The sequence below is a fragment of the Nyctereutes procyonoides genome, unplaced genomic scaffold (genome assembly GCF_905146905.1).
Source record: "Nyctereutes procyonoides isolate TBG_1078 unplaced genomic scaffold, NYPRO_anot_genome, whole genome shotgun sequence".
In the NCBI taxonomy this organism is placed as follows: domain Eukaryota; kingdom Metazoa; phylum Chordata; class Mammalia; order Carnivora; family Canidae; genus Nyctereutes; species Nyctereutes procyonoides.
This window is the reverse complement of record NW_026575126.1, coordinates 61037726-61049973: the sequence shown is the minus strand read 5'-3', so window position 1 is coordinate 61049973 and position 12248 is coordinate 61037726. Positions and strand designations below refer to the sequence as shown.

General features: G+C 46.5%; 1 protein-coding gene across 2 annotated transcripts; it reads right to left on the bottom strand.

Annotated features, from left to right (window-relative positions):
• Positions 1 to 495: 495 nt before the first annotated feature.
• FUS (FUS RNA binding protein) lies at positions 496 to 11565 on the bottom strand. Of its 2 annotated transcripts, none has more exons than XM_055340784.1 (15): positions 11490 to 11565; positions 9899 to 9923; positions 9655 to 9809; positions 8409 to 8553; positions 8025 to 8215; positions 7620 to 7827; positions 5974 to 6008; positions 4474 to 4506; positions 3314 to 3417; positions 2667 to 2796; positions 2089 to 2190; positions 1826 to 1949; positions 1418 to 1518; positions 955 to 1102; positions 496 to 696 (listed from the first exon to the last, which is right to left on the bottom strand). In XM_055340784.1, exons 1-15 carry the CDS (start codon positions 11500 to 11502, stop codon positions 657 to 659), a joined length of 1554 nt encoding a protein of 517 aa, XP_055196759.1. In that variant the 5' UTR covers positions 11503 to 11565; the 3' UTR covers positions 496 to 656. The 2 variants fall into 2 exon arrangements, with proteins under 2 accessions (XP_055196759.1, XP_055196761.1); XM_055340786.1 differs by having other exon boundaries at positions 8049 to 8215.
• Positions 11566 to 12248: the final 683 nt, after the last annotated feature.

Sequence of the window (12248 nt, the reverse complement as noted above, 5' to 3'; positions counted from 1 at the left end):
TGGCTCAGTGGTTGAGCGTCTGCCTTCGGTTCAGGACATGATCCTGGGATCCAGGGATCGAATCCCACATCGGGGCTATGAGCCCCGATATGAGCCCCATCCTTAGAAAACGGTCAAAAAGCCAAGGATCTTAAAAAAGGTAAAATTGATACAACAGTAAACCAAGAACAGCATGTAAATAAACGTGGGAAAAGAAAAACTAGCATATAGTTGAACATATATTTTGAGCCACAGTCATGACACCACACATTCACTTACCCCATTCATACATCCAATTTTTGCCAAACAGAAGTTTTAATCTCTACTTTCAAAGATGCCACTTGACTTTTTCTCCCCTGGACCAAGTTATCAAACACTTTATTCCAGTTCCTGCTAAGCAGGAACAAATTTTTCCAGTTCCTGCTAGGCAGGATGATCTGAAAGAGAAAAACTGCCCACATTTCTGACCCAGGTATCAATCCTCCAGTGGAGTGAAGAGGGGGAAGAGGAAAAAAATTAACTAAAACGATGGTTTTTAATGGGAACCAGAGGTATGGTTACAATTACATAGTCCGACACAAAAAACCCGTGGGTGATCAGGAGTTGGAAGGTTACAAAATAATGAGGGTAACACTGGGTACAAGAAGAAAAGCTGTTGCAGAACCTCAGGAGCCAAGCTAATACGGCCTCTCCCTGCGATCCTGTCTGTGCTCACCCCTGCAAAAAAGAGTATCTAATTAGGTTTGAGTCGCCAACCTCTCCACCCACCCAACCCCCAAACCCCATCTTCCCCTAGGAAAGTCTCATCTCTACAATGCAAATGAGATCTACAAAGAAGTTCCCCAAGGTAATTCTCCTACCCTCCTTCCACACCCCACTACGGTTATAATCTCAGCTTTACAAACTAGCCCTCAAAATGAAACCTTCCTATCATATGACCTCTCTTCAATGCTCATTTCAATTTAAGAGTCTTACCTGGAGTCCATCTTGCCAGGGCCAAAGCCACCTCTGTCCCCACCACCCCGGCCCCCTCGGAAGCCCCCACGGTCCCCGCCTCGGCCTCGGTAGCCGCCCCGGTCATAGCCTCCTCTGCCACCACGACGATCATCTCCATAGTTACCCCCTAGGACAAAAGAAATAGGAGATCATACACCCCTAAATCCGTCCTACCTTCCCTCCTCAAACCTCCCTGCTTAAAAATAAGGGCTTTCTGGGGCACCTGGGTGTTTCAGTTTAAGCATCTGACTTTTGGTTTTGGCTCAGGTCAGGCAGAATTGTGGGATAGAGCCCTGCCTCAAGCTCCACACTGAGTGTGGAGACTGCTTGTCCCTCTCCCCAGCCTCCTCACCCCCACCAATAAGCAAACAAATAAAATCTTTAAAAAAAATTAAGGGCTTTGTGATCCCAACCTCTTATTACCAGTTCTGTCCCTTCTTACCCATATGAGAGCCTCCTGGTCCCCCTCCTGGGCCATCTGGTTTAGGAGCCTTACACTGGTTGCATTCATTCCTCCAAGAAAAGTTCATGTTCTCACATATACTGAGGAAAAGAGAAAATTTGGAAAAGTAGGAGTAAACCAACAATTAGGAAAAGATTCCAGTGACCTAAGAGAGCAGAGTGAGGAAACAGACCTCAGGCCAAAACACTTCTCAGGAGCAGCAACAGGAACAAACAGATAACTGGACCTGGTCTACTATCGTACCCACTCTAACAGCCTTAATTAGGTATGCTTTCAACCAAAGCTGTCTCCATCAGTGTGGCCTTGACATGTCTAGAAGATCCCTGACTCTGCCCTAGTATCAAAAGACACCACATTTCAAGGACTAAAAGAAAAAGTTTCACTCACGGATTAGGACACTTCCAGTCACCAGCTCGCTGTTGGCCGCCACCACCACCACCTCCACTTGGGAATCCTCCCCGGCCACCGCCACCACTGCCACCTCCTCCATAGCCTCCACGGCCCATGGGTCCTAGTGTAGACAGAAATATGGGTCTGTTCCCCTTCCAGGTTTAATTTAACCCAATCTCCTTTACCTACACAAGTCTTCTACCATCCTCTCCACTCTACCCATCACCTCTTTTTACGAACAGCACAAAGTAGGTCCTCACCTCCTCGCCCTCGGCCTCCACGACCATTGCCACCACCCCGATTGAAGTCTGCTCGCCGAGTAGCAAATGAGACCTTGATGGGATTCCCAGAGAATTCTTTACCTAATGAAATAAAGATGTAAAAAGATACTATTAAGTTTGGTACAATCAAGACTCTACACCTTCCTGAAAACATTCATAATTGAAAACACGTACGTCAAAGACAACAGTTTACCCTTTAACACAGGATACAACTGTGCACATTTATACGTGGACTTTACAACAAATACAGCATATTAAATGAACTTCCTGTTTATATTTTAATAACAAAATACAAAACAAGTTTACCAATTCATCAAGTAACGCTCAAGTCAACAGTAGTCAAATGACTGAGTTTCGGGAAGTCAAGTTATATGCAGATTTCTAACTGCACAAGAGGTCAGCAGCCCTAAATCCCCATGCTGTTCAAGGATCAACTGTATATACTAAAGTAGCAGGTAAAAACTATTGAAAACCTAAAAGGAACCTTCAAAATGTGACCTGCTTTCTAAGGCTAGTTGCCCTGTGCAACCCATCCTCCCCAGCCTCCTCATACACACCATCAAACCAGTCAATAGCTGCTTTAGCAGAAGGTGGGTCATCAAACGACACCGTGGCCTCTCCCTTCAGCTTGCCTGTTTCCCTGTCTGTGTACAGATTAATCATGGGCTGTCCTGTTTTCTTATTTGTCTGAAAAAAGAAACACGAGATAACATGAGTCTCAGAAGATAGCACTACCCACCTTCTACTGTTTCCTTCTCACATGTAACTGGAATTTTAAGTCATCATAATGATCTCACTTGACGGCTAAAACTAAAGATTATAATCTACAAGTTCAAAAGTTTAGGACACTCCTTATCATGCGTGCCTTTCTTTTTATTTATTTACTTATTCATGAGAGAGGCAGAGACATAGGCAGAGGGAGCAGGCTCCATGCAGGGAACCCAATGCGGAACTCAATCCTGGGACTCCGGGATCACACCCTGAGCCGAACGAAGGCAAGACACTCAACCACTGAGCCACCCAGGTAACCCTCAAGTGTGCCTTTCTGTATGAAGATGTGCTTTCTTTTAGAAAATGTCAACAGCTAGCGTTCTTTCCTCAACAAATTAGGCTGGCAATAGTTAAGATTTTTATTTTTACTAACATGGGAAGTCCAAAAACCTGAAGTACCAACAGAAAAAGCAGCCACTATGTTCCACAGTACCTTAATAATACCAATCTGCTTGAAGTAATCGGCCACAGACTCAATTGTAACGTTTTCGCCCAAGCCTTGCACGAAGATGGTGTTGTTGTCTGAATTATCCTGTTCTGCTTAAACAACAAACAATGTGAATTTGTAAACAAGCAAAGGCAAAACAAGTGACTCTAAATCCAACTTTAACACTGGATATTAATTAAGCTTAAAAAGAAATTTTAAGAGAACACCTGAGTGGTTCAGGTAAATGTCTGGCCTTCAGCTCAGGTCATGATCCCAGGGTCCTGGGATGGAGCCTTGTCATCAGGCTCCCAGCTCAGCAGGGAGTCTGCTTCTCCCTCTCCTTCTTGTGCTCACTCACTCTCTCAAATAAATAAAAATCTTTATTAAGAGAATAAAATTCAAGAAACAAATCTTAAGATCAAATGAAAGAAAACCACCTCCCTTCTATTATCTGAGTGCCTGTATATTAGCCATTTCACAAATTTAAATTTAGTCTTACAACACTCCTTTGAAAATTGTTAACATCCATAAAAGAAACAGAGACTCAGGAGTTCATTGCCTAAGATCACACAATAATTATGCTAGCGTTTGTCAATTTTCAACTGCAAACAAGATAAAAAACCTCTTTTACACTGAAATCCAAATCCTTCCCTTTACTTTTCATTTACTAATTTGGTCATGATCCACATTTTTAAAATCCACTGCAGTATGAGAACATGGTCTACACACAGATGTATCACCATCTCCTCACTTGTTAGAAATGCAGATTATCAGGCTCCTCCCAAACCTACTAAATTGCTGGGGAAATAAACCACTGAGATTATTTCTGATACATGCTTGTTTATAGATCATTGCTAATTATAACACCTAAACTCCCTTCCCTTCATTTTCCTTCTTTAACTTCCTTTTATCAAAAGATTTTACTTTTTTACCTGACAAAGCACTCACGCACAAGCAAGGGGAGTGGCAGATAGAAGAGGTAGAAGCAGGTTCTCCACTGAGCAGGAAACTCATTGTGGGGCTCGGGCCCAGGACCTGTGATCACAACCTGAGCCACCCAGGTACCCGCCCCCACCTGCTTTTTTAGATTCCTCAAGTGTCAAAGAACAGCCAACATAAGTCCTGATGCCACATTAGCCATTCTTTCATGCCAGCTGTAGACTCACCAGAGTCATGACGTGATCCTTGGTCCCGAGGGCCTTAAGTGACATGAAAAAAAAAAAAAAAAAAAAAAACAAGGAAAGAGAAGCTGTTAGTCAAGAAGGAGAGACAGACAAGGAAAAAATTTAACACCAATCCAAACTCTCGCAAAATGATCAGTAAATGCTCACAGCCTCATCCAAACCCTGTCCTGGGTTGCCTACCCAGAGAAACTCCTAGACAGGGCTGGGGAAGACACAGGCCCCTTAAGATCTGTATGTAACTTGAGTCCCCACAGGGACAACTCCACAGTCCAGGAAATTCTGCCTCCCCCAGCTCAGGCTGGGAAATGTCCTCAGCACAGATTGGGGGGCCAGCAGGGAGACCCATTGCAGTTAACAAAACCAACTCATAGCTTGGCCCTATTCTCTCACCCCAGAGAGAAATGGGCTCACCACCAGCAATGTGATATGCATCCATACAGTTTCTCCAAACTTTTAACACCAAAGACACTTATTTATCCCTTGTGGAACAAGTTTTAATTTCATCTTTACAAACCATTCTTAAAACCATGTTGTTTCCCCAACCACATGAAAATAAAAAAACATACATAATAACTATTTTTAAAGCATGTCCCAGGGAACAGACCAGAAATCTTATTTCCATAATGCAGCCTCTATTTTTTTCCCAGAGACCATCTTTGACCAAAGTTTATCTGAATTCACCATATATAAATATTGTACCCACACTCAATGACACCTAAATCATGAACCCAAGCCTTTGGCTTTAAATGTTGAGACAAATCAAGAAACCTTTTGTTAGTTAACCAAACCAGAAAAGTTCCAGCTTACTGGGAGACTTCTCAAATTTGCCATTTTTCCATGAATTCAGTTTGTGCTGTTAAGACCTGGTTATTTCCCATGAGCCACACATGCTCCCAACCTTTCTTTGTAGTTGTCCACACCTTCCTTCCCAGAGCTAGTTTCTATTTGCCCATCTGAGTTAAGTACGTATATGTAGGATTGCATTGACACCATTCAGTATTTAATATATAGAGATACGTATATACCAACTTCACCATCCTCAGGGCAGGGCAATAGTTCACATCCCCCTTCCAGAATTAAAACATTTGGAGGTTGTTACACACACACACTAGCCTTGGACACAATGATCAAAAGGATCCTAAAGCCAAGTTGGCACCACGTGTTCCAGCACACTCTCCAGTTTCTCAAAATGGTGGTCACTAAGTGCCAGGTGTGGCAACACTCCTGTCAGAGGCCTACTAAACACCTCTTAGTAACCTGGGTCAAACCAATTTGGCACCAGACGACTGCCGAGTCTTACCGCCCTGCCTCCAGGTTAGCACACAACTGGCAGCAGGTGGCATTCTCCCCCACCCCTTTCTGGAGGTGGTTCTGGACACTTCAAAACCTTTTGACACTTAAAACACGCTAAAACATCTGCACATGAACAATCAGACAAAGCATTGCTGGGAGTTGGGAATTTTGGAAACTCTGTTCACTTACCACCAAATTTATTGAAGCCACCACGGTCACTTCCGCTGGAGAAGACAAGTTAGAAGAAAGGACATGAAGCTTCCAACGGCTACAAAAGGGCGTTTTTTTGATTTTGTTTAACATTCCCCAAACATGGGTAGGTGTTTTGGGAAAAAGATACAAGTGGCTACTAAAATACATTTCCCTTCCTGACCACCCCTTGTCTGACCTTTGAGCATGTCACACACACGTGTGCAATTTCTCACACAGTTTTTAAGGATTTTGCTTTTTAAAAGGTTATAGATCTATTTCCTCTGGAAAAAAAAATGACCCATTTTCCTTGGTCGTTCTTCCGATGTAGCAGATGTTTTTTCCTCTTGTCGTGAGTGGTTGACAACCCAGTAGTTGGTTTAAAAACCCTACCCCCAATTCACCCAGAAGACATTTCACACCAGGCTGGGGTAGCCCTGAACACATTTTTGTGGTTTTTGCTTTGAAAGCAGCAAGCAGACCCAACCCCATTCCATAAAAAGTCAAAACCAAAGGCAATTTCCCCTTAAAGCAAGACAAACTTAGCTAAGCCCTATCCTAACTACTGAGCTGTTTTTGATCTCCCCCCACCCCCGGGGTCACCCCTTCTACACTGCGAGAAGAGCGGAGTATTTTGCAATGTCACCTTTCATACCTGTGGCACATAAAATGCAGAGCAAGTTAACAGTCACATAACAGTTGTTTTTCTTTTTAAAGTTTTGCATTAAACACACGCACACAACAGAGTTTTCCTTATTTTTGTATGGTTTTTGAGATTGCCCCCACCCACCTCTGAATACTTACCATATACAAACTCTCATTTAAAAAACCTACTTTTTCCCAAAAAGGAGTAACACACTGACATTCCTCCCCTTTCAAAGGGAGACAGAGGAGGGTCCTTCAAATCATGTTTACCAACAGATTTGACCAATGCTTTAACATCAAATCTAAGGTTTTACTTCAATCAACTACAGCGGGAAGGGGAAGAAAGAGAAGGTCCAGCTGGACAAGTAACCAGGGTAGGGGGACAGTGGAGCAAAGAGATGGGACACCACTGTCAAGCGTATTTTGTCCAAAAGGTCTGCACACTTCAGACAGCCCCACAAACCAAGTCACACACAAAATCATTACTGCCAGTCAAATTACTGCAAATCAAGCTCATGGATTCAAATGACTACAATATACGGGAAGAGTAGCCAATTCCTGGAAGCTGAAGTCATGAGGTTAAGCATTAGCAACTCCTTTAGAGGACACATGGGAATACATGTAAACAAGTTTCCCTATTACCAGGAGTGGGATCATCGGTTTCCCTTGCAGAGAAAGAAGACTTTACTTCCATGTTTTTTGCCTAGGACATCAATGACTCCAATCCACATACACCCTTGTATATTTTCCCTTTTTCTTTGGAAATACAAGTGTCAGTACTCAAATCTCTATTCAGAGGTGTGGGTGGGAGTTCAGGCTCCCCAATTCTCGTAAAAAAATGGGAATGTACAAAGAGACCATCTATACCCCCAACTCTAAGCCCTCACAAACCCCTAGAAAAAAAAACTAACCATGCACTAAGGAACTGAGCTTCAAGGGAGATTCATGCAACCCTTCACACTCCCCACTGATGTTACGCCCTAGCTCACAAGAACACCTACCCCATGCCGCCTCTGCCTCCACGGCCACCTCCACGACCTCTGGGTTCATAGCCACCACTGCTGCGGTTGTAACCACCGCCACCGCCCCGGCCGCGGCCCCCACGGTCTTGCTGGCCTCCCCCGTAGCCACCGCCACCACCACTCTGGTCCTGATTGCCATAACCGCCGCCGCCACCACTCATGGAGGACTGATCTTGGCCATAGTTACCTGTCAGAAAACAAAGGATTCTTTAAAGAAATATACACGTGGCATTAAACAGTACCAAAAGATTAAGAATGATGAAAATAAAGACAGCTAAGAAAACAAGAAAAAAAAATTTTAAGAATTTTTTAGAGTAAGGGGCCAAGCAGTATATATAAATCTCTACAAAAAGTAGGAATGATGCAAAGCTCAAGACCCCTCACCTCCACCACCCCCTCCGCCACCACCTCCACTGCTACTGTTGTACTGGTTCTGCTGTCCATAGCCTTGAGGGGGATTATAGGAGCTTTGCTGCTGTCCATAGCCTTGCTGCTGTCCACTATAGCCAGACTGTTGGCCATAGCCCCCACTCTGGGGCTGCCCGTAGCCGCTGCTCTGAGAACCACTACCATAACTAAGGAAAGAGAAACAAACAGAATCAGAATGCCAGCATGTCCAAGACTTCATCTTTGGCACATTCCATTCTCTACCCCACTCTGTTACAAAGACTCCTCCCTCTCCCCCCACCTAATTGCTCCTGTTGCTGATCACATCATTCCTTATCAATTCACCTCTAACCATATTCCAAACCTCCCCCTCAAACTTACCTTCCCGAGGTGCTGCTAGGAGCTGGCTGCTGGCCATAGCCAGGATAAGAGGACTGTTGCCCATAAGATGACTGAGAACTCTGGCCACTGCCATAGCCACCAGTTGAGCCATATCCCTGGGGAGTTGACTGAGTGCCATAGCCTGCTACAAGTAAAAGGAATCATAAAGACTATGAAAAAAAAGGCAGGAAACAAGTTAAAGAAAACTTTATGTACTACTACTGTTACCCATACTTGAAAAGTCAGCCTCTTGGAAGCTGCCTGGAAATCTTTCAAATCTTGGTCAAAGATGCCCTTCCCCTCCCACCCTAAGGCTAATATTCTTAACTTCCACCAACTTCAGAGTTCCAATCTCATCACACCTATCCCAAAGCCAGTCTCCAGGACCATACTATTCATAACCCAAGAGATTCCTTTAAAAAAAAAAAAAGTATTTCATTTATTCATGAAAGACACAAAGAGAGAGAAGCAGAGATGTAGGCAGAGGGAGAAGCAGGCTCCATGCAGGGAACCCAATGTGAGACTCAATCTCAGAGTCACACCCTGAGCCAAAGGCAGATGCTCAACCGCTGAACCACCCAGGCATCCCATCCCAAGAGATTCCTATTCATTAAGTATTTTAACCCTCTCAGAAATGTGTAGTACAAATAGGGAAACCCACATTATGTACATATTAGGATCTCAAGGTACATTCTACCGTTTGTGTATCATGATACATAGTAAACATGTAAACATCTTTAAGCAAATCATTTCCTCCCTGTATGAAAAACCTAAAACTGGGCAGCCCGGGTGGCTTGGTGGTTTAGCGTTGCCCTCAGTCCGGGGTGTGATCCTGGAGACCCGGGATTGAGTCCCGCATCGAGTTCCCTGCGCGGAGCCTGCTTCTCCCTCTGCCTGTCTCTCTGCCTCTCTCTCTCCTCTGTTTCTCAATAAATAAATCTTTAAAAAAAAAAAAAAAAAACCTAAAACTTTCTCCATTTAGGAAATACTCTCCTCTTCACATTTCATTGTCATGCTGAAGGGAAATGGGGAGGAGAAAATAAACAGAAAAATTAAAAGTCAGAAATAAAAGGAACCAGAATTACAAACCAATTAAATATTTGTTTGAAAAGATGCAAACTCCAAAAAAAGTTCAAGGGTTACAGACTACAAATAAAGAAATACAGTTTCAACATTTCAGCAACGTTTAAGAAAAGCAACATTCAAAGAGCAGGAAGTGGCGGGTAACCCACTAAAAGAGACTCACTGTTCTGGGTCTGTCCATAAGAAGAACCATAGCTGCTCTGGCCGTAGCCCGAAGTGTCTGCTGACTGACCGTAACCACTGTAACTCTGCTGTCCATAGGGCTGATTGCTCTGCTGGGAATAGCCCTGCCCAGGCTGGGTGGGGTAGGCCCCATAGCTGGAAAAAAAGAAAACCAGTGGAATCAAGAAAAGATACCTTAACCACCCTTGCCACCCTACGAACTGAAGTCCTGAAACAACACTCACCTTTGGGTTGCTTGTTGGGTATAGTCTGCAAAAGAAAATACAATTACATTACCTTCAGCCATCCTTGGGAGTAGAACAGAATTAAATTTCTTAACTCAAGCCCTGGGGCCTTCAGATAGTATCAACTATGTTGCAAGAAAAGGCAGAAATTCCCTCCAAGACAGGAAGGACAAGATGGCAGGTCATAATCAGTTTTCTCACAATGGATACCAAGAAGTCTCACCAAAAACAAAAAAAAAAAAAAGGAATCTTGGTGGTAAACTACAATGTTCTGTGAATTCAACTTATGTCAGGAACTGCACAAACCTACATACATTTTATTTTCTTACCTACTCTAGGGGAAAGGTATCATCAACAGTCGAGCTAAAGTCACAAACTGGGGACAGATTTTGATGCAAGCCAAAGGCAGCAGTGAGGGGGATGTGGCCTCCACTCTCTCTCAACCAAGCCCAAAGAACAGATAGGTCTCAAATGAGGCCATTCTTCACCCTTTGCCTAATCTTGGAGAATGACAACGTGGGCTTTTTTAGTGCAAAGCCACGTAACCAAGAGAACTCTCCGACCCCAAATAACAGAGATCATCACAGAGTTCGCTTTCGAAGGTCAATCAACTGGGACTCAAGTGCCAAGCCCCGTGGCTCCAAACGGTTCCGTTTGCTCATCTGCATTGCCTTCCTCGGGGCTGTTGGGAGTCTCGGAAAACCAAATGTCGCGAAAGCGCTTTTAAATCGCCCCCAATGAAGGCGCACCAACCCAGATCAACTCATCATCTCCTCAGTACAGGAAACGAGGCGCTTCCCCCGCAGGGAAAGGGCAAAGGATCGGGAGAGGGTGTGGCCTCGGGCGGCCGTTCCTTTCGGCTCCCACCTCGGAAAGCGGAAATTTAGGCGGGAAAACCCTCGGGCCCGGTCCCAAGTCCGTTAGACGACCCCCTAGGGGCCTCCCCCAAACCGTTAAGCGGGCGCAGGGCCCCGATCCCGAGCCTCCGCCCCCGGCCGCGTGGCAACCGAGGCGGGAAGCAGGCGGTCCCGCCCCTTCCCGAGGGACCCCCGGGGCTAGGCCCACACCCGACGCGCGCTGCGGAGCCTGCAGCGGAGAGTATCGCGACAAAAAGCAGGGCTAACACGAGGCGGGAGGGGGGCTCGCGCCGCGAGAAAGGGGGGAGGGGCCAGCAGGGCGCGTGCGCGCACCGAGTGCCCGGATGCAGCACTGCGACAAAGCGGGGCCCGATCTCGCGGCTGGGAAGGGGGGGCGGGGGGAAGGCTTCGGGACCGAGCGTTTCCATGCGTGCCTCACGTTTCAAATTACCAAGAAACGTCCCTGTCAAATCTCACCTCAAGTAAAGGCAATGAGACGGCAAGATTCCCTACCACGCGCAAGGCTCCGGAGAAGCGAAACAAAATGGCGACACAGGCCTTCCCCCCCCCCTTCCACCCCTCCCGTTGCTTCCCGCCACAGCAGTGCGAGAAGACCCTACACGCGATCCGCCACCCGGGTCCCACCAGAAAAAAAAAAAAAAAAGCCCAGCTGGGAGGGACCGAAGCCCCAGGCTGGCACGCCGCCGCCGCCGCCGCCTCGCGCCCTTACATACCGTTGGAGGCCATGTCCGCGCACGCGCGCACAGGCCGGCAAGCAACAAGATTCCAACACCACAGAGCACCGACGCCTCGAGGACTGAGCGGCCCCGCCTCCTGCGTCGAGGCTTATGTACGCCCTCCCCGCCTACGTACCGCGGAGGAATGCACGAAGTGTGGAGAGGGAAGGGGGGAGCGTGTGGACTCTGCAACCCCTCAGGGAGTACCGAGGATCCTCATAGACAGAGGGGAAGCATAGCGATTAAGAAACTTGCAGACAACATACATAACCCTATTTTTCCTAACAAAGTACTCTGGCTGTCCCTGCAGGACTGGCCCAAGACTCACCTCCACCCCTAGAAGGGCATCATGGTACGGTCCCATTAACCCCTCCCACCTGGGGGTGGAGCGAGGGGTCCAGGGCGTCTGCGGACGCAAGTGTAGTCGAAGCCGGGAGTCGCGGGGCGGGAACCGAAATTCTCCCGGCTGGCCCCTTTCACTGGGCCCCACTTTCACTAGGACGGCGAGCTCCTGCGCCCCGGTGCCCTTCCACTGCACCAGATGCTTGGTCCCTGCGGCGCCAACCTCCCTCTCCGGCTCAAACGTTCCTCCCCCCCGACAACACACGCCCCGCGTCGCAGGTTCCCCCCGCCCTCATCTTTCTGGTTTGCGTCTCCCTTGGTCCTTGCCAGCAATTGTGGATCGTGACGGCCGACCTGAAAGGAGCTTAACCCGGACCCCAGCCCTGATCGCCCACCAGACCTCTTCTGGATTTT